Below are 22,272 nucleotides of genomic sequence, written 5' to 3'. Positions count from 1 at the left end.
TGATGGAGTCGCTAAACTTTTCGTCCTTTGCTGCCCCATTGAGATAGCCTCTCTTCTTTCGTCAGATGGCTCTGTGGAGAAGTCTTGGAGGAGGAGGTCATGTGTCATGACTCTCTGTCCAGCCCATCTTGGGGAACACTTTGCTTAATGAGGAGGTACAACCATCCTTTCCCTTCCTGTTCATTGCCAGCAAGTTCTTTCTAAGACTAAAGATCTCATTTGTAGCAGCTCAGTATCTTGCCTTCCCTTTTCCAAGCTGGGTTACTGTGGTCACCCGCCTTCCAGCTGCTATTTCCCTGAAGTCTTTTGTTATCTTATCTCTGGGCAAATACCATTCTTTGGACCTGTCCCCCCCTTGAGTCATAGACCTCTGTCAGGGTGACTCGGAATATTTTGCTGAGTTCTGTGAGTCACGCACAGAAGCTCTGTTCTGTCTAGCTTGAGCACACAGAAGCTCAGAAAATCCTGCAATCCAGTTCAGAAAGTTTAGAAAATAGTTGAGTATGGTTTGAGGAGGGCTAGCTTATTAAGTTTATTTTGAAGAGACTTGAGTTCATTCAGTTTAAGCACTTGCTCGCTCACATGTGACCTATACACACGTTTACAGTGGGGTTGAATTCTGTCTTGCCACCTTCCTGTGATTTATTCCAACTTGCAGATGACATTGATTTTTTCTGGATGTGTAAGAATTGGGGTTTGAGTCACAGTCTGTATCTTTTAAAAACTCTTGCTGTTTTTCTAAAGGGAAATTTTGGAGAAACCCTACTTCTGAGACCAAAGTCTGCATTTTATTTATACACTGTTTGTATCCACAGTGTAGTATCGGAAGTGCTCTCTGATTTGGGGCCTTCGTTGACAGAGGCACGAGGCACAAGGCACAGCAGTGGGGTTTGGGCTGATGCATGCACCCCATGCTGCCCCGCAGGGTTCCTCATACCTTGCCCACCACCCCCCGTGTTCCTTATCCTCTCTGACAAGCTCCTTGTGGTGCTTTGTGCTCCCCCTAGTGCTCCCCTGCAGAGCTCGCTATACTCCTGCGTGTTCCTCATGACCACCATGCTCTCTGTGCTCCCCTGCAGTGCTTCCTATGCTACTCTCTGTGCTCGCTACATAGAGCTCCCCATGCTCCCTGGCTGTCCTCCCCATGACCCCCATTGCCCCACAGTGCTCCTCATGCCCCCCCACGTTTGCTGCGTTCCCCCAGTGTGCTCCCCTGTGGTGCTCCCCTGCAGTGTTCAGTATGCTCCTCCCCCCCCCCCCCCCCGTGATGCTCCCTGGTAGTGCTGCTCCTTGTCCTCTTGGCTGCCTCCCTGCCCACTGGCTTACCTCTCCCTTTTGGGAATTCCTGAATCTCCATTCTGCTTTGACCTGCACATAGCCCTCGTTACCAGACTGAGCAGGACCCTGAATCTCCTTGCTCTTCTCTCATTCCATGAAGCGAAGCCAGAGCTGCTAAAAGCCCTGCTGTCTTCTCGTAGAGGAAAACTAGGCAGACGTGGGAGCTGTGCCATACTCACCAGGCCCTGGGTTGTTCATGTTGTAGCATTTGTTGCTTATCTGCTTGTTGTCAGGACTGTGGGTGAGATTCGGTGCCTGCCCTGGTGTGCCTTATGGTTGGGCCAGGGGCTGTGCAGGGCTCCGGGTGCTCTGAGGTCAGGGTGGGTGTATTTGCTGGGGAGAGGGGCACATAGCATCTTCTTTCTCACACGTGCACCCTTTCTTTATTTCTTCACATTGCACACAGTGAATTGTACACACAGGAATTCAAGGTCATCGTATTAATAAATACTGGGGATGTATATAGGGAGACGGATTTAAACCAAAGCAGAGATGAAGGATACGATACTCTACAGAAACTTAAATCCAATAGGACTTTATAAGGATGCTAGGGAAGAAGGGTCCGGGGGCACCGCTCACAGTGCATTTGAACTAAGTGCACACACTGGAGCACATCTTCAAAGTCGATCATTGACAGGATCCAGGAGAGTTGTGTGTGGGGGTCCCCGGGATCCTTGCATTCCTGCCATAGCCTGGGCATAAGGGTCCTCCCATTGCCTCCTTCTGTAACAGGGACTTTTCCGAGGGCCAGTTGCTACCCCACTTGGACATCAAGTGGGACCTCAGTGGAAGGTGTCTGCGGTGGGGGTGCTGCTGAGGGGCTTTTGTCTCTGGGTCTCAAGGAGACAGACTGAGCCCCGCCTCTGCCGACTCAGGTGCCTACAGCTGGGGAGGTGTGCCTAAGGACATCCTGGCCTCTGGTCGTCCCTGCCCCGTCTGGGAGGGCCCTCTGAACAAGGCCACTGTGCGAAACACTCAACAGACGCAGCTTGCTTGAGTTTTCCCTCTGGGTTTACGACGTTTTGCGACTGTCACCATCACGATTCTCTTAACTCCTATTGTTGAGAAGGCGTGTGGTGTGATTCTTCAGAGTCCTAATGCTGGCAGCCCACTTAACCTGCCCCTGGCTCTGGCTCAGCCAGCCCGCGGCACTGGGCCCCGTCAGGGGGACGGAGGGCTCGTGGGACTAGAGACCATGCCTACAGCCAGGCACGTTGAAGGCCGTTGCTGCTCTGCACGTGCAGTGGGCTTCTGTGCGTGTTGCCGGCACGTGGCAGCAGACCACCTGACCCGCTGTCGCAGGGACCTGACCAGGGGCAGTGGGAAGGTGCAGGCAGAGAGGAGTGTCTGCACCCTCCGTGTTGACTCCGCAAGCCAGGAGCGGCAGGTACATGGCCGACAACCAACAGTACAGCTTTCACATCTGCAAACCTATGCATCGAGGATGCGGTCACTCGGGTTGAGGGGGGTCGTCTAAATCGGATCACATTATAATGAGATGGGAGAATGGCTCAGTGCCAACTGGTAGGCCATCGCTGACAGCTGAAGCTACAGGCCGTTCTGAAATTACTGATGCGGTGGGGTAGGAAAAAGATCCTCGGACTTGGAGTCAGGGTAGACTTTGCTCTCCTGGATGCCGGTCACTGCAGCGCTCTGAGCTTCCATGACCCCATCTGTAATGAGGTTGTACGAAAAATACTACGGGCGTCACACCTGCAGGACCCCTCGGATGGAGGTGGATTTCCAAGGGGGACGAGCCAGCATTGCAGTAGTGGATGGCTCTCCCCCACTCCCAATTCTGCTTCCTACTTACTGGGCCCGAGGCTTCCTTTCTGACTTGCCCAAATGTAGCAGAAGGGCCAGCAAGACCAAGGCTTTGGGTTCAGGCAGAACTGCCCAGAAAGGGTGGGTCTGCTTCTGAGAGGTGCACTCCTCTTTCTTCGATGTTTTGTGTCTTGTAGACAGAAGGCTCCCTAAATCAGTTCCCTGGGCTTTTCTCGCTGGGAGGGCCTTCGCCCCAGTAGGTCAATCTGATGCCCCTTTGATGTTGGTATATGCAAATGTTTATTCAGGTAAGACAAGCAGCTTTCTATAAACCTTTTAAAGAAAGAAAAAGGCAGGTGTCTGTGAGGCATGCTTTTCTCCCTTTACCTGTCCCTTCCCATTTGCTTCTCCAGTCCGGCGGCCCGAGCCCTGCATAGCCCTGTTGAGAAGCAAGGCCAGGAGGCTGGTGTGGACTGTGGGGCTCTTGGCCTCCGGCTCCTCTTTGGCATCAGGCGGCCTGTGGCAGGAGGCGCCGGTGTTGTTCTGTTCCGGCTTGGAAATCAGGCTGTCCCAGAAGGCGGTTCGTCCTCCCCGCTGCCACCTTCCCACCGCAAGCAGGCAAACAAAAGCCCTGTGGCTCCTTCCTTCTCTGTGACTGTAGGGGGTGCTTCAAAGAGCCTTCTGTGTCCATCTCTTCATTCTAAGCGGTTATAAACTTCAGAGCTTATTACAAGGTTACTTGTGGAGCACATGTTCGTGGAGCACGGGTGGTGTGTGCTGCAGCAGGGAACGGGTGAGTCAGACATGGCGCCTGTGCCCAGGAGCCCACAGCCTAGGAAGCTGGTGTGAGTGGCGGAGAGAGTCTAGAGGAACGGTGTGAATGGCTGAGCATCAAGGGCAGAGTCGTTCATTCTGGCCTGGAGAATGAGCCAGAGAAGTGTCACAAGGAGGGGACGTTTAGACAAGGGGGTCTGTAGCGGTGGAGGAAAGGAACCGAGTGAAGGCCCGGAGACATGACGATATGCAGGGGACACAAATGGAGCGTTGAAGCCCTCCCCTTCCTCTCTCCCGCCACCTCTGTCTCCTATCCAGAGTTTCCTGGGTGGTTCTCAAACTTGGCTGCACATTAGGATCACCTGGGGAACTGGTTGCAAACATACCGAGGTGCCTGCCACCTCCTCCCCAGAGATTCTGTGACTGGTCTGACTGAGCACCAGCTGTTCTGATGGGCAGTCGGGGTGGACTGTTACATGTACTGCTCACTGCTTATGTGTGTCCGTCACCCTGCTGGACGCAGAGGCCCCAGAACCCAACATAATCCATGACCCATCACAAGACCGCAGTAGAAGCAACTCCTGCTGCCGACTCTGGGGGACAGACTTGACACGTGTGTATGTGCACGTTCTCGTGTTGGGGCATTATTTTGAAATACGGAATGAGTTGTCGCATCACTGCCCCTCCGCCGTGAGTTCTGAGGTCAGTCTGTGCCTCTGGAGTTCTCAGGAACCCCGTTTTCCCATTGCAGTGTGGTTTTCTCGGGCAGCCTGACTGTTGCTTTCCTCCTAGGTGTACGGATCCGGGTCGCAGACGAGAGCGTTCCAGTACGTCAGGTAAGGCAGCTGGGCCGCTTCCGGCAGAGGTGGTGCGGCCCAAACAGCCTGTGTCTGTTTTATACGTTAATTATTTTCACATCTCTGTTGTGGCTCGGTTAAAAGTCCGTTTTAATTTTCAGATGGAAAGCCCTTGGGGTTCTCTGTTTAAAAGCTAAAATTCTAGGGGCGCCTGCCTGGGTCTGTTGGTGGAGCATGTGACTCTTGACCTCGGCGTTGCGAGTTCAAGCCCCACGTTTAAAATCTTTAATTTTTTTTTTTGCAAGTAAGTCCCAGACTTTTATGACTCATGTGCTAATCTTTTACTGCCACCTAGTGTTTCATAGGGAAACTTGCCCAGTTCTGAGGGCGACTTGATTTCCGGTTCACACCAATTGGAGAGATGGCCTTAATCATCCAGCAAACCTACAGGTGCTGAAATCAGACCCATTTGAAATGTGGCTTTCTGGGGCGGGTGAGACTGTCCTCATTAAGGGAAAGATAAGGTAGACTGTCCTCATGTCAGATTTTATGCTGGAACGGAAAAAAATACATTTGAGAACTTTGTTGAATAGTCTCACGTGGTAATTTTTATCGTTTTCTTGTTAATCCTCACATGTCTAGTTTTCTTGTCAGTTCAGTTGGTGACATTTTAAAATGCAGCTTGGGTTCTGGGAAGAGAGTACTTTATAAACAGTTGGATATACCAAAATATTTTCCCACATGACATGGTTACGATGAGTTCTTTATTAGTTTCTGATATCCTAAATCCTCGTAAAATCCAGCTCTGCATCTGGGTACCCTGTATTTTTCACTTTTCAGTGCAAATACCCTGGGATGCCTGTCATTCGGAAAATGCTATTGCTGGTGTGTCCCGAGGCCATCCCAGGGGTGCTACAGCGGTGATGGGGGTGGGGGGGGGGGGGTGGCGGGCACAGGTCTGGGCCATCTTGGCCAGAGCAACCACATAGACTTTTGTCTGATTATGTGAGAGTCCTGGGTGGAAGTCTCTTTGAAAAATAGAACTTCTAGGAGAAAAAAAAAGTCTTTTAAACAAAAATAAAAACAACTACCATAGATTTTTTTTTTCCCCCGAAAGTATTTGTTAATTTTCACATTTAGTCTAAAAGAAAGCTATGAATAAACATACATCACGGTCAGTGGTTGGTTTTGTTTCTTTGTTTTTTTTTTTTTTGTTTTTTTTTTTTCCTCCCTGGCCTTGAGTGTCTTGCCGAGCAGGACACAAAGCCTGGGAGTAAAATATAACTGGTACATTTTGTTGCCCAGATACTCTTAAGAAGGATTTAACCAGGAAATTTGCAGCAGCCACTCCTTCAGGATTGTTTTCATTTCAAAGCACTTACCCCAGGAACCATGTGCTCAGAGAAAATTCATCATGCTACATTTCTGTATCCGGACCATCTTAATTGGACCTCTGGGTATCGAGCACCATCTTTCCTAATAACACACTTTCATCCCACCTGCCTTCACCCACCCCCAGTCTGTGCACATTGTGAGGGAGTCCTGCAGTTCCTGGCATTTCCTGGAGCCACCTCACCGGTGGCCCCCAAACGTCTCCAGCGGTGACAGCTCGTGAACTGTCATTGAGACTGTGCAGTAACAGAGCAGTTAGAACTGGATTTTTTCGCCATGCTCATTATTTCAAAGGCAGCAGATACAAAATTCATTTAAAATAGCCTCATACCTCTTCCGCCAGTGATTAAAATATTTTAAGAATTCAATGGTGCACATACCGACACCATGCCAGCTCAGGACCAAACGTGCCCACGGTGTGTGCTCCGATGGCTGTAGCAAGCTCGGGCAAACAGCTCTCCTGACTTCCAATTTTTGTTATTCAAGACCCTGCTGAGGCAGATAACTTACAGTTTTGCTATTTTTACCACGCTGTTTTTTAGAAACTGAGAATTTGTTTACTTTGCAGTTAAAAATGTGCAACGTCTGAGTCTGTGCTTACTGTACTAAGTTAACTTTCCAAAATCCACAGTTGCCCTGAAGCGACATTTCATGGTTTCTGAGGTCCAGGTGATCATACCATACACATTCACATCTTGGCATGACTGGGTCTGATGTTTTCACGGTCAGGTTACGGCCTCATTCACACAAGAAAGTCATGCTTTTTTTTTTTTTTTTTTTTTTTTTTTTTAAAGTCACTTTGTCAAAATGACACTTTCAAAGAGCTTCAGGTTAAAAGTGTGATCGGGGGCGCCTGGGTGGCGCAGTCGGTTAAGCGACTTCAGCCAGGTCACGATCTCGCGGTCCGTGAGTTTGAGCCCCGCGTCGGGCTCTGGGCTGATGGCTCAGAGCCTGGAGCCTGTTTCTGATTCTGTGTCTCCCTCTCTCTCTGCCCCTCCCCCATTCATGCTCTGTCTCTCTCTGTCCCAAAAAAATAAATAAACGTTAAAAAAAAAATAATAATTAAAAAAAAAAAAATAAAAGTGTGATCTATGCAATTTTGACCTTAAAAGTTGCCAGCTTATTACATAAAAGATGCGTGTCCCTGCCACGAGGATGACTGCACGAGTCCGTTGCCTTCCAGTTTAATGCGGGCCCTCCCTCCCCACCCCACTTCAGTTCAAAAAATGATTGTGGATGCTACGGAATGGCAGCTTTTAACGTCTTCTTACGAGTTATGTAGTGGCCGATGCCATGAGAGACGTGTTGTGATGTAATATAATTACTGCCATCATGATGAAGTGACTTTTTGTCAGTTTCTAGAAAAGTCATCCAAAGTCAGCAGTTACTTGTATTTGTGCTTGACCTATGAGAGTGGGACGGACTTGAGGCATGTTCACATAAAATACTCAATCGTCAGAGACAAAAATTCAGAAAATAGTTTGCTAAATATCCCACCCCCCAGATTTTTTTTTCCCCCAATGAAAAGGAAAGCAAAAACAGGTTTTCTTTTGGAAATTGACCCTGGCAACCTGCTCCTTGCTGGTAATGACAGAGGAGGAGGGGAAGGTTTCAACATAGACTGCCTTTGGATCACCAGAGCAGAACTTTAAACATCTCCTGAGCAGCACAGCCGATGAAAATAGACGTAGAACAAGTGCTTGTGTGCCACAGTGAGGTGTCATTTTTACGAAGTAACTTTTTTTTAACAGAGCCACACTTTAAAGCCTCTGAAAATAAGAACCAAACCTTGGTAAGCGAAAGTTTGCTTACTTCTCTTCACCTTCATGGCCCAGTCGGTCACGATCCATCTGAAACATCCAGATCCCCTGACCGTTCCATGCGAGGCGTCTGGGGGGGTGGGGCGGGGGGAGGTGGCAAAGTGAAGTTTGAGGGGCGGCAGCAGTGGTCCGGTTTATTTCAACCTGCATTGTTTGGCTTTATCTGTGATTTGCCAGTATGAGAATTACATACTGGAGTGCTCTCATTTCAGTGGGTCTTTTATTTTTTTTTTTTTGAATCATTGCTTTTTCACATGGACCAGCTACATGGTTCACATTAAACATGGACTTTTCATCAGAAGCTGTAGAAACACCATCTTTTGGGGTGTACGCCTATTTTATTTTTATCGCTTAATCGTTGAAGTGTTCCAGAAATATACAGAAGTAGAGCACGTAGGCCCATCAGTCAGCTTCCATCCTGTTTAGCCGTCTGTCCCCCACACACTGACAGCGAATCCCAGACATCATGTCATCATCCATGAGTACAGCATTCTCAACGCTGCTGATTTGCAGGATTTTGCTTTTGACTGTTGGTTTTCCATTTGGGTTTTGGTTTTCTTCCGGGAGATGGGGTGGGTCTGCAGGGCACCTGGGCACTATAGCAGGCGACGCCTGACCCTGCCTTCCCGTCTTTTCCAGCGATCTGGTGAATGGCCTCGTGGCTCTCATGAACAGCAACGTCAGCAGCCCCGTCAACCTGGTGAGTACGTCCGCCCCTTCCATGCCCCCCAGGTCATGTTAGAGTTCCGTGCTTTTATAAAACCATGCAGGGCAGCAGGCTGTGCTATTTCCCAGCAGCACACGTAGGCCATACGTGTGTATTGCCTGCTGAATGACAGAGGAAAAAATAAACACAAAACAAAGTAAGAGTTTGCAAAGGAGTAAAATGTCTGCAAGGCATGGATGAATGGCATGATAAACGCTCACCCACCTTCGTGGGGCGCCTGGGTGGCTCAGTCAGTTAAGCGTCTGCCTTCGGCTCAGGTCATGATCTGACAGTTTATGGGTTCGAGCCCAGAGGCGTGCTGTGTGCTGTCATGACAGCTCAGAGCCTAGAGCCTGCTTCAGATTCTGTGTCTCCCTCTCTGTCTGCTCCTCTCCCGCTCACACTCTATTTCTCAAAAATAAATGTTAAAAAAATTTTTTTTAATAAAACAACAACAACAACACTCACCCACCTCTCATCCTGAATGGCCTGGGTCTAAAAATGTGTGACAGCCTTTGTGGCTGTAGATGGACATTTTTTTGTGTGCATTCCTTTCTCCGTTGTTTGACATAATAAATCTACTCTCTGTAAGACATTTTTAAGTGAGAGATCACAGAAGTTGTTAAAGTTTCCCAGTTTCTGATCACATCTGTAGTTCAACTGACTGCCCCGAGCACCTTTGTTGCTTCTTCCTTCATTGCTTCCCATGGTCCCAGAGTCTCTCTGTTGGAGGGATCAGAAGGTGGTTTTGCCCCACGGTTTTCTGCTTGGTGAACGTGCTTCCCTTCAGAGCACTTCATTCTGTCTCTGGCCAGTTCTCACTGGCAGGAAGAGTTTCCTTATATTTGGAACTATAATCTTGGTGTCTGTGAACTACCCACTGGCCTTACTTCCCAGCATGGGGGCCATTCACAGCTAGTCTAATGGCTCTACAGTGTGGTAGCTTTCCAAGGATTTGGAGGGCAAGGTCAGACCCTCTGAGTCTCCTCCCCAGCTCTCAGCCAGAGTTCATATTCATGTCTGGAGTCCCCCTACCCTCTTGCTTACTGTCTTCTGAATGGCTTCATTCCATCTTGTTTAATTTTTTTTCAATGTTTATTTTTGAGAGAGAGAGAGAGAGAGAGAGAGAGAGAGAGTGCACAGGGGAGGGGCAGAGAGGGAGATACAAAATCTGAAGCAGGCTCCAGGCTCTGAGCTGTCAGCACAGAGCCCAACATGGGGCTCGAACCCATAAACCGTCAAATCATGACCTGAGCCGAAGTTGGACACTTTAACCAACTGACCACCCCCAGGCACCCTCATTCTATCTTGTCCAGTGTATACTGTCCATCATTCAAGATGTTCTGCCTATGGACCCTGACAGTAGCTTCTTTGGAGCCATGGCCTTACCTTGACAAGACTTGGAGTCTGTTTCAGGTGCTTCTCCCAAACCACCTCTTCCTGCTTCCTGCACAGGAGTGGTCATGCCTGCTTATTTCTTGAAACCACTTCCCTCAAAAACCTTTCCTTGTACTTTTCTTTGTAACCAGCAGTCAAGCTGTAGAGTTCCTGTCTCCCTGAGTTTGGAGGGAATTCTGACCAAATAGGAGACATGGAGTCGTCACTCCCTTGTCTGGCTGTTGACCGATCATGGGGGCCAGTTGCTGCAAGGGCCTACGTAGGGCTACCTTCATGCACTTTTGAAGAAATGTGAAGTTAAAAATAGAATGAGACACGTCTTGTGAGCCTCAGTGTCTTTTGAGCATTTGCTTACCTGATACTTTAAAGGCCATGCCACCCTCATCCTGGGTTTTTGCTCCAGACCCTTTAAAATGTGCATGTTGTCAGTTATCGCCCTCCTAAAGTAACCGATCTTGTCTTAGATACCCGGCTCCTTCCTTCTTTTTTTCTGGGGGTTATGTGGCTTTGCACAGGGCCATTTGGGAACTCCCATCTCTTATAGAAACCTGTCTTCCCTGAAGTCTGAAAAATGTCTGCCAGTAGTCCTGACATAGACAGGGCCCCTCCCTCCCAAGTTCCTATCACTACACTCTGCTAATTAGTCCTTCCTTTGTGCTCATATATAAGACCAGGGTCCCTTCCTGCCTCTCTTTCCTTCTAGCTTCGACCAGACCAGGAAGCTGGGAGTTCAGCGTATTTAGGATATGAAATTGCCAAACTTGATGGTGGTCTCTTATGATGGAGAGGAGGTGGCAAATAAAAGTAGCAGAATTGGGGAGCACCTGGGTGGCTCAGTTGGTTAAGCGTCCAACTCTTTCAGCTCAGGTCATGATTTCATGGTTTGTGGGTTCGAGCCCTGGGTCGGACTCTGCGCTGACAGCACAGAGCCTGCTTAGAATTCTCTCCCTCTCTCCCTCTCTCTCCACCCCCCATCCCTGCTTGTGCGTGTGCACTCTAGATAGATAGATAGATAGATAGATAGATAGATAGATAGATAGGTAGATGATAGATAGATAGATAGATAGATAGATAGATAGATAGATAGTAGCAGGAATCGGAAAGGAAGAAGGACAGTGGCTGCTGTCATGTGTGAGGGAAGAAAAAGGAGAAAATGATTTTCCTTAAAGCCCCCAAAAGCAAGCTCACTTTATAAACCACATCGAGTCTTTCCCTCTGGCTTGCCCAGAGCCCTCATCTGTGAGTGCATTTCATTTCTGTTACAGCTTCCTTGTGCAAGTTTGCAAATCCATTATTACTGAAGTTGTTAACACAGTGCATCCAGAGGGAAATATATTGTCTTAGGAGAGCTAATTTGCAGCACCAAACTTTTATGCAAAGTGACAACGCAGTTATAGTAACGTTAGATACGGAAATTGTCCTGGTCTTCTAGGCCAGGTAACGTGTATGTCCTTATTAGATGCTCTTGACCTAGCTGAGGGGTGTTCTTGTTAACAGAAAGTCTGGAGGACAAAAGCAGTACTGGGTACAATTTAGTACTTTGCTGGAGGGATTAGTCAGCATCCCGATCAGTTAAGCACCTGATGAAACAGGAAGAGGCAGGAGCCTGGTGACTTTCTAAGATGCCAGAGTTAGCCTGTGGATGCTTTGAAGATCTACATGCAGTTTGAGTGGTAGAGATCTCTGCTGTTGGGATTACACTTCTAATCAGCAACCGTTTCTTCCTTAGGGGAACCCAGAAGAACACACAATCCTAGAATTTGCTCAGTTAATTAAAAACCTTGTTGGTAAGTAGGACAAACACCGTGCTGAGTGAAATTGGCAGCACTCACGCTATCAGTTAATAACACCTTGACTAAAAAATGTGTAATTAATACAAGCTAATTGAATTGGATAAAAAGCAGAACTTTATCAGGAACACTTAATTGTTTTCTGATTCTTTAATTAAGTAATGGGAAGATAAAGATGAAGGGGCGTGGGAAAGGAGATGGGTTGTGGTCACAGCTGCGTCAGCAGGTCGGGGTGGAGCAGGAGGAAGCGCTTGTTCCCAGGGCTCAAGACACGGTTCTGGTGGAGCGCTGCACAGGTGACGATTGTTTGGTGTCCAAACAGTCATCACTGACAGTGACGAGAAGGGGATTTTGGAGGTCCAAGAGGGAGCGACACCAGCTTGCATGTTTCTGACAGAACCTGTTGGCGATTTCAAGCTCTTTACAGCTCTGGCCAACCTGGCCATCACCCACTGGAGGCAGCGTAGACACTGGGAGTAACCCCAGTCAAGGGCGTACTCTAAAAGCTGTAAGAAGCTCGTGTTTCTTCAGCCAGCCCTCAGGCTGCAAGTGTGCACTGGGCAAGCCTGTCCTCACTTCGGCACGCTTACTGGAGCTCTGGGAAGTCTGGCTCGTAGGGGGTGTCTGTTTTCCATAGTTGATCGAGAAATTTGAGTCAAGACACAACTAGATTGGAGTGGTGAGACCTGGGGTAAGCCTAACATAGGATGTTCTGAAGTGCCTTGCCTGTTCAGACCCCACACTTAGGTATGCTGATTCTTCAGGGCTGTCCTTCCTGGCATGGGGCTGTCATCTACCAGCATGTTCTAATCAGCTCCAGACAGTTGTACAGGATGGGAGCTGACCTTCCTCAGACGTAAATTGCAGGATCTCACAGCCCCAGTCGCCTCCCCTAGCTCTGTTCCCCCTGCCTTCCCACTCTGGGTCTGCCCATCTCTACCCAAGTAGGGAAGGGATGTACTCAGATAACAGCTTGTCTGGGATCTAGACCATTCAGAACCTCTACCCCAAGTGGGGCCCATGGGATACTTGTTAGAAGTGGAGAATCACACACACCACCCATGTCTTCTGGATAAGAATCTGCATTTTGACAAGATCCTCTGTGGTTCTGTGAAAGGCTGAGTAGTAAGTACACCAGCCCAAACTGCAGAGGCTTAAAACAACAACCATCCTGTTTGTTCACGAATCTGTGATCGGGGCTGGCCTCCGCTGGGGGTTTCTTCTGCAGGTCTTGCCGATGGCCCCTGGTGTGGCTTCATTCTGCTGGCCAGCAGGGAAGGGGCCCTGCTAGGATGCGGGACAAGCCAGGTTCTCTGTCCTTCTGCATGTGATCCCCCCAGCAGGGCAGTTGAACAGCTTATGTGTTGGCTCAGAGCTCACACCTGCAGGTGAATAAATAGTCAGGTCTTCCATAAGGCATCAGCCCGGGACTGGCCCATGGTCTTTCCTCCTGCACTCTACTTGGTTAAACGAGTTGACAGCCGGCCCAATTCCAGCGAGGCGCTCCTGCGGCACATGAATGCCTCAGATGTGGCTCACTGGCGCCATCGGCATCACAGATGACCACACTCCCCATTCACCATTTTTACTTACTTCGGAGTCGGACCCTGTGGGCATGCCTGCTATGTTCGCTGATGGTGGCTGGTCTGCCCTGGAGCTGGTAGCTAGAACAGGCCCTGTCCTTCCTCTCAGGCCTGTGGAGGCAGAGTAACCGCCTCTCACCAAGCTCTCGTAGGACCAGAGGTACAGTTCCTCACGTGGCTCAGTGACTCCGTGAGAAATGTGTTCTGCGATGTGCTCCCTTATTCACTGCACAGATGGGATTTTGCTTTGAGGCGTATAGCAGAAGTCACACCCAGAGTGGTTTGTGATTCTCTTACCTTTCTTTTTTCTGCAACAATTCAGGAAGTGGAAGTGAGATTCAGTTTCTCTCCGAAGCCCAGGATGACCCACAGAAAAGAAAACCTGACATCAGAAAAGCGAAGATGATGCTGGCATGGGAGCCCGTGGTGAGTGCGCGGGCCCGACGCTGCCCTGTTGACAAAGGCCCGTGGTGGTTTTCTTGGGCGCTGGCGTGGTCGGGCAGACAAGATGTAGGGTTTTCTCCAGGCTATTACGTGGCTTCTCCTTTCATATGTTGTCTTTGGTTACGGGAGGAAATGGGGGCCCACAATGCAGCCTGCTCTTGTAAACTTGCACACGCACGTGGCTGAATCCGTGAAAGCAGCATCCAGGGTGGTGGCACGGTGCTGTGAGTGTGCCTCCAGAGGGCAGACCCCATGTCACCACTTCCTTCCTGCTTCCCCAGGAAGGTAGGCTGTTTCTTGACAGTGACTTTGTCTCCTGTTCTCTTTCTCTTTAAACAGGTCCCGCTGGAGGAAGGTTTAAACAAAGCTATCCACTACTTCCGCAAAGAACTTGAGTACCAGGCAAATAATCAATACATCCCCAAACCAAAGCCCGCAAGGATAAAAAAAGGACGGACACGCCATAACTGAAAACCTCACTTCTTGGGACGGGAGACTCCCTGTTTCACACTTGATGGGATGTATTTTTTTTCTTTTCTTCTTCTTCTTCTTCTTCTTTTTTTTTTTTTTTAAAGGAAAGACTTAAAACAGGTGACATGAAGAACAAACTGGAATTTCATTCTGAAGCTTGCTTTAAAGAAATGGATGTGCCTAAAAACTCCCCTCCAAAAACTGCAAATTTTGCCTTGCACTTTTTAAAATCTGTCTTTTTATGTAAAATAGCGTAGATGCATCTTTGCGTATTTTCACGTTTTTTATCTTGCTACGAGAGCATATGTTGTGACTGTCGTTGACAGTTTTATTTACTGGTTTCTTTGTGAAGCTGAAAAGGAACATTAAATGGGGTGAAAATGCCAATTTTATTTATAAAAGTGGGTACTTATAAATGAGACGTTGTACTATGCATAAAGAAAAAAAAAAGCAAACTTAAGCAGTGTTGTCAGTTGGGTGGCACACCGGCATTTATTCCTCAGGCAGATAAAAGAATTCTGTTGAGGGCTTTATGTTTCTTTTAATTCAGAATTTTTCCAAGGTCTCGTTTTTAGTTGCAAACTGGACTTTGAAATACTTCTGTTGGTTATCACGATCAAGGATATTCGAAATCACTACTGTGTTGTGCTGCGTATTTGGGGTGGGGGTGGGGGGACAAAGTTAACGTATTCTTGGTTAACGGTGGTTAAATATATGCTATTTTAATAAAATATTGAAACCCACTTGTAGCTCTAAAGATTGGCTTTCTGCTTTGCATGTGTACTATTGAATTGCTAAGAAAAATACTGTAGGGGGGCACCAGGGTGGCTCAGTCGGTTAAGCATCCAACTCTCGATTTCAGCTCAGGTCATGATCTCACAGTTCATGGGTTCAAGCCCCGAGTTGGGATCGGTGCGGACAGCAAGGAGTCTGCTCAGGATTCTCTCCCTCCCTCTATGCCCCTCTCCGACTCGGCCTTCCTCTCTCTGTCTGTCTGTCTCTCTCTCTCTCAAAGTAAAAGAAGAAGAAAAATACTGCAGAATTTAGAGGAAAAATCTGAAAACAACCAGGTTGGTACATGTAATTTGATGAGTGGATATTAAGAACTGCTAAGCTAGCAGGGCTGAATGTGCATAGCATGCTAACTGCAGCATGGAGAGATCTCTCAGCGTTCACCCAGGGTCTGAGTCTGCACGTGTCCTTCTCTGGGCAGCACAGACCAGATGGAGAAAAAGCAGTGCTCTTTGTTGTACAATCTGCAAGCGAGGCTCATTGAGTGAAAACTTTGAGAGCTTTTGCTTTTGTTAAGAATTCTTTCAAGCTTTGCGGCACCTGGGTGGCTCACTCGGTTAAGCAACCGACTTTGGCTCAGGTCATGATCTCACGGTTCATGAGTTCAATCCCCACGTCAGGCTCTGTGCTGACAGCTCAGAGCCTCGAGCCTGCTTCGGATTCTGTGTCTCCGTCTCTCTCTGCCCCTCCCCTGCTCACACTCTGTCTCACTCTCTCAAAAAATAAACGTTAAAAAAAATTTGGGGGGGGGTGCCCGAGTGGCTCAGTCGCTTGGTCATCTGGCTTCTGCTCAGGTCATGATCTTGCGGTTTGTGGGTTCAAGCCCCGCGTCAGGCTCTGTGCTGACAGTTCAGAGCCTGGAACCTGCTTTGGATTCTGTGTCTCCTTCTGTCTCCGCCCCTCCCCCACTTGTGCTCTATCAAAAATAAACATAAAAAAAAATTTTTTTTAAAGAATTCTTTCAAGGTTTAGCATTAGGATTTTTTTGTTGTTATTCCTTTTAAAACAAATGGAAGAACAATGCAGGAAGTTAGAGCGACTGCACTTTCCAAGCCAGGTGGCTCTACATGAGCAGGCAGAATGCTTGTTTCCACAGCTAACCCTGGAAAGCCAGACTCTCCTGCCCTTCAAAAGCACGTAGGGATTTTTTTTTTCTTAATTGGACATGTTTTTCCCACCGAATCTTGGAGGCCAGGCTAAGGAAGCTGTGGTTCTGTTTCATTTGTCATGCTAATCCCCAGAAGACCCCTGGAGCTGAGGATCATTGCTAGAATGGACCATGTGTCAAGGAGAAAGGATTCAGGGAAGGTTTCTTATTTCAGTTGTCATTATTTTGGCCTGAAGTGTGGGATACACCTTTTCCTGGGCAGAGGTGAACAGCTGAGAGGTTTGAGAGCCGCTAACGATGATCCCAGACATGAAGAGCAAACAGAGACCTGGAGTGAACTTCTGTAGACCTAAGCTGGGCAGTACAGTTTGGGGGTACCCAAAAGCCTTGGGTGCACAATTCTCTTACCTTGTTATTTGCTTGTGTGTAGAATTCTGGAATTCTTTTGACTTCTGTCCCCATGATTTTCATAAAAATTTTCAGGAAACAAGAAAGAAGGGGATGAGGGATCATGTCTGATTCCCCCTAAGGAAAAGGGTCATGCATCCAGGGAAATAATGCAAGCTTTGGATTGAGCATATGAAAGTCCCAGAGAGAGAAGAAAGTGGTTATTGAGGGAGCCTGGAGAGGGACGGGTGTGGGTAGTGATGATGCCCCTACGTGTCAGGATCAGCTCCTGATCTGGGCATCAGTGCTGGGGCACAGCTCCTCTTCCTTCCGTGACAATGGGCTCAAGCAAGGTGCACATCACAGAATCAAAACTTACTGGTTTTCAGCTACACACTCTTAGATACTGATCCTGGCCCACTGTCCCCAGTTAGACTCTCGCAGCAGCCTGTTACCACTCCGTGAGCCCTGGTGGCATCTTCAGTCACGACATTGGTGCTGCATGGGCTGCCTCTCTCAGGGTTCTGGGCTGGACTGTGAGCTTGACTTCATCCTCAATTCCAAAGTTGTATTGAGTGAAATGCTGGTCTGGCCATGGAGTGACTTACCATTTAGCCTCATAAGGGAGACGGGGAGATCTGGGAGCTTTTCAGTGATTTCCTGGGGCAGAGGAGCTGTGAGTTTCAGTTTGCATATACAGGTGATTTCTGTGTATTACCTAGACTTTCTGTGGTTGATCGTTATATCTGATAGGGAGTTGAAAAACTGCATTGCCCTGAGAACTGTTTACTATACTATATGGAGGAAGGGACGCACTGCTTCAAAGACTAGTAGGGCTTTGTCCTAATTACCAAGATTGACCCACCTGTTTCCTCTGTTTTAAAAATTCTTGGGGCGCCTGGGTGGCGCAGTCGGTTAAGCGTCCGACTTCAGCCAGGTCACGATCTCGCGGTCCGGGAGTTCAAGCCCCGCGTCGGGCTCTGGGCTGATGGCTCAGAGCCTGGAGCCTGTTTCCGATTCTGTGTCTCCCTCTCTCTCTGCCCCTCCCCCGTTCATGCTCTGTCTCTCTCTGTCCCAAAAATAAATAAACGTTGAAAAAAAAATTTTTTTTTAAATAAAAAAAATAAAAATTCTTGACTGTGTCCTATTTGTACCTTAGGCACATTAGGAATCAGGGTCATTTTTTTATCTACAGCTGTGCTGAGGGAAGGAAAAAAGAAGGTTTTACTATCAAAAATCTTATTTTTTTTTCTCCTTTTAGGTGGGAAGGTGTCTAGTGGGGGCCGGCATGATTTCCCGTTCTCCAGGTCAGTTAGGCTCTGAGATAACCCCAGCAGGTTACCCTGGTTGACTAGTGTCTCTCGAGGGCAGGTCTTGTTAGGGACAACTGGGTACTCTGGTGTACTTCACAAACAGTTCCTTCCTCTCTCCTGACCACACCAGGAGCATGAAGTGTTTTTCCGCTCTTCGCCGAGAGAACCAGGTGGAGCTAGAGAAAAAACACAAAACTGCGGGTCCCCCTGTGACCGGCTCCCCCTGGACTTCTTAACCAAGCCTTGTCCACACTGGGCCTCCAGTAGTTTGTGCATCACAGTTCAGACTTCACTCCCATGGTCCTTGTTCGCTCAGAGCTTGCTATCCTGCTAAGTTGTGATTCTGTATATTCTCCAGTCTCCAGTTTGGGGGAAAGCACTTTGCCCTGTGACCTCACTACTCTGTTGAATGTTAAGAAGAATTGGCGGTGGTTCCAGTTTTGCTTCTTAGCGGTTGGGACGGAGGAGTGACTTGCAAGCTCCTTCCACGGCGGGCGCGTGCAAGAACTTTTAACGGTGTTTGAAAGTCTTGCTATCTGGGTACACTTTGAATTTTGTGTTTCTGTGTTTGTTAAGATATATTTCGTTTGGAATGAAACTAATGTGATGTGATCTAAAGACCCGGGATGCAAGAGGCGGAAGATTCACTGGCTTTACCATTTACCAGCCACAGAAGGTGAGTTTTTAAAGAAAAGAAGATAAAAATGCAAGGAAGAGACTTCTGTTTCCAAGAATGGAGTAGATAAGACTTTCCCTTTTCTTCCCAGGAAGCACAATTTAAAATTCTGGACATTATATATAAATCAAACATAGGAAGGCTTAGGAAATGGATAGAAGAAAGCAGACAACTGCATACCTCAGGACCTGAGGAAGGTCACAGTGGTGTTTTGCGTGGACTTGTGTCCCTTCAAAAATTTACATGTTGAATCCCTAATCCCCTGGACCTCAGAATGCAGGAGATAAAGTCTTTAAAGAGATTATTATGTTAAAAAGGAGATCTTTAGGATGGACCCTAATCCAGTCTGATTGATGACCTTGTGAGGAGGAAATTTAGACATCTGTGTGCATGTGCACAGGAAAGACCATATGAGGACACAGCCAGAAGGCAGTCATCTGCAAGCTAAGGAGAGAGGCCTCATGAGAAACCAAATCTACTGACACCTTACCCTTGGGCTTGCAGCCTCCAGAACTGTGAGAAAATAAGTATCTGCTGTTTAAGCCCCCAGTGTCCAGTGTTTGTTATGGCGACCCTGTCGCGACCGGTGCGACAAACACCGAGGTCAGGGTCCTGAGGGTAGGGGGATGCAAGAAAAAAAGAGAAGAAAGTTTGGGAACAGGAGGGTCCCCTGGGCTGATGGCCCAAGTGACGGCTTTATTGTTGCTGTACACAATCTTTTATAATATAAGACTCTTATGGATCAGGTCGTTCTAAGAATAAACAGGTTTCACATGATCACTGCCAGCCAAAACATTTAGTTCTGTGTACCTTGTGAACTTTCTGAACGGGTCACAAGACCTTGTTGATAGATTTCTAGCAAAACACAGTTCCCATGTTTGTTTCTATCTGACTCGGGGTAGAAAAAGGGAGGTAGCATTACTGCCAACACCTGCAAACCACAAGCTTCAGGAATTAACTTTCTCAGCCTTGACAAGGCTTTCGTATGCCCTCGTAAGTGGGGGAATGGGAGGGGGAAACACCGGGTTGGCTGAGTCAACAGGGAACCGTTGCTCAACCCGGTCTCAGCCTGGAACTGGGGCCTGGCCCCCCACACGACCCTAGGAAACTAATACAAGTAGGGAGTTCCCTGGATTTTCTTCTTGCCTCATACATCCCCGAATGGAGAAGCCACAAGCCAGAAATGCCAGTGGACACCGTCAAAGCCCCTCAAACCTGTTCGCTGTAACAAATGTACCAGGAAAGGGGCAGCCTAGTAAGGCAGAAAACTTTCAAACAATAATGGGTCTACTCCAGCCAAATACCACGTGAGAAAATTGTAGCCCAATCCTGTTTCTGCCATCAAAGGCCAAGTTGGGCCTGGAGTTTCCCTTGCCTGGCTGTGACAAGATGCCTCAGCCAGCCCCCCCACCCCGACACCTCTCCCTGGTGGTATCCCGGAAGGCCTCGTGGGAGCTAGGGACTAGACAGCCTGATATGGGACTCGCATCTCTGATGGCTGGTAATGACCCCATCTGTATGATGTAAGACCACGTGGGGGTCATGGACTTCCACCTCCACCCAGCAGTATTGATGTGTCCCTTTCATTTGCCACTGGGGTGGTGTCAGAGGCCTTGTGGCGAGTCAGGACTTTCAGCTCTTTGATCAGTAGTTACAAAGCAACCCCAGTGGGGACCACTTGGGCAGCAGTAATGAAGTGCCCCTTCCCCTTCTGGCCTGAATGTCATCCGTGGAGACCCAGTGAGGAGCCTGGACCTCCACCCCCACCAAGTAGTAAAGAGCAGTGCTCCCTCTTACTCACAGGAGCAGTATCAGAGGAGACCTGCCAAGGCCCAGAGTTTTCTCTTAGAATATTGACCAGGTGTCCATGGAAAATCATGTCACCCCAAGAACCAAGATCAAACCGAATAAGAGAAGACAACAGATGTTAGCGTTATCTGGCAAATATTTAACTTCTATGTATCTTTAGTTTTTGTTTACTGTGAATTATTTTGAATTGTAGTTGACACAATGCTACATAGTTTGAAGTGTACAAAATAGTGATTTGGCAATTCTGTATGTCGCACTATGGTCACAAGTGTAGCTACCATCTGCCACCGTACAATGGACACTACTTCAATGCCATTGACTATATTACTGATGCTGTACCTCTCTCATCCCCATCTGATAAATATTTTAAAGCAGGCATCAAGAAAATACTTCAGCAAGCAATTACAAACATGCTTGGAACATGAAAAATGGAAAATCTCAGCAAAGAGGAGATATGAAGAATGAAATGGAACTTGTAGAAGTGAAAAATAAAATAATGAAAATAAAAAGCTCTGTGGATGGATTCAAGAGCAGAGTGGAGAGGACAAAGGGAAGACGCCATGAACTTGAAGATGAAACGGTAGAAATTACCCAGTCTGAGAAAGAGAATAGACCAAAAAAAAAAAAAAAAAAAAGATGTATGGAAGTATCACAAAAAATCGGTCATGTCATTGGAGTCCCAGGAGAGGAGAGGGAGATGGAACTGAAAAAAATACTCCAAGAAAAAGAACTGACAATTTCCTAAAGTTGGCAAAGCAACATAAGCCAACAGATTCAAAATGCTAAGAGAACCCCAAATAAGAAAACCCAAAGAAGTCCATGCCAAGACACGTAATAGTCAAACTGAAAACCTAAAGCCAAAGTAAAACAATCTCAAAGGCAGCCAAAGGGACAAGACACATTGCCTCTGGGGGCAAAACAGAATGACAGGGGAATTTCTCATCAGAAACCACGAGCCCATGAACAAGTGGCACATTTTCTAAGTGTTGGAAGAAAAGAACTGTCAATCCAGTGAAAATGCCCTCCAGAAATGGAGGGGAAAGTAAGACATTCTCCTCTGAAGGAAAACTATGAGACGTTTTCACAGCAGACCCACCCTAAAAGCATGACTAAAGTAGAATTCTTTAAACAAAAAGGAAATGACAAAAGATGGAAACTTGGGATATCAGGCAGGAGGGAAGAACATGAAAAGAGCAAAAATAAGAGAAAATGTAATGGGTTTTCCTTCTCTTAACGTTTTCTAAATTATGTTTGATGGTTGAAGGAAAAATTATAACACTCTTGTGGTTTTCAATTAATTTAAAGGAAATAAGGCAATTGTGTATAAATGCTGGAAGGTAAAAAGCTTCCATATTTTACTCAAACTGGTGAAAGTTGATGCAAGTAGATTTTGAGAAGTCGTGTGTACATACAATGTAATGTCTAGAGCAACTCCTGACAGAGATATACTCAAATGAAAAAATAGAGTTGTAAAAAAAAAAAAGAATGTGTGACCCACAGGAAGATGGGAAAAAGGAAACAAGTAGAAAACAAAACAAAAAGGCAGATTTAAGCCTTAATATGATAATTACATTAAACGAAAATGGCCAATCACACCAATTAGGAGACATCAAGAGAATATAAGGGAATACTAGGTACAACTCAGTATGTAAATTTGACAACTTAGATGAAATAGACCAATTCCTGGGAAAGCACAAACTAACACAACTTACCCAGTATGGAATCTGTTACTTGAATAGTCGTATAAGATAGAATTCATAATTAGCCTCCTGAAAAATCTCCAGGCCCAGAAGGATTCACTGGAGAATTCTACCAAATACTTAAGTCACATCGATTCTACACAATCTTTTTCAGCAACTAGAAGAGGAAGGAACACTTCCCAATTTGTTTTATGAAGTCAGTGGGTTTTT

General features: G+C 47.2%; 1 protein-coding gene across 3 annotated transcripts in view; it reads left to right on the top strand.

Moving 5' to 3' along the window:
* Positions 1–15,020, top strand: part of UXS1 (UDP-glucuronate decarboxylase 1) — a 97,185-nt gene extending 82,165 nt beyond the window's left edge. For all 3 annotated transcript variants that reach the window (XM_086701459.1, XM_086701457.1, XM_086701460.1), the window contains 5 exons: positions 4,669–4,712; positions 8,525–8,585; positions 11,719–11,776; positions 13,685–13,788; positions 14,146–15,020. In XM_086701459.1, coding sequence (XP_086557585.1) covers positions 4,669–4,712; positions 8,525–8,585; positions 11,719–11,776; positions 13,685–13,788; positions 14,146–14,277 — 399 coding nt within the window. In that variant the 3' untranslated portion in view covers positions 14,278–15,020. The remainder of the gene's footprint in view (positions 1–4,668; positions 4,713–8,524; positions 8,586–11,718; positions 11,777–13,684; positions 13,789–14,145) is intronic.
* Positions 15,021–22,272: the final 7,252 nt, after the last annotated feature.

This window comes from Puma concolor, chromosome A3 (genome assembly GCF_028749965.1).
Source record: "Puma concolor isolate L17-30 chromosome A3, mPumCon1.1.hap2, whole genome shotgun sequence".
In the NCBI taxonomy this organism is placed as follows: domain Eukaryota; kingdom Metazoa; phylum Chordata; class Mammalia; order Carnivora; family Felidae; genus Puma; species Puma concolor.
Note: the sequence above shows the minus strand (reverse complement) of the source record. Positions and strands in the feature narration are given on the sequence as shown.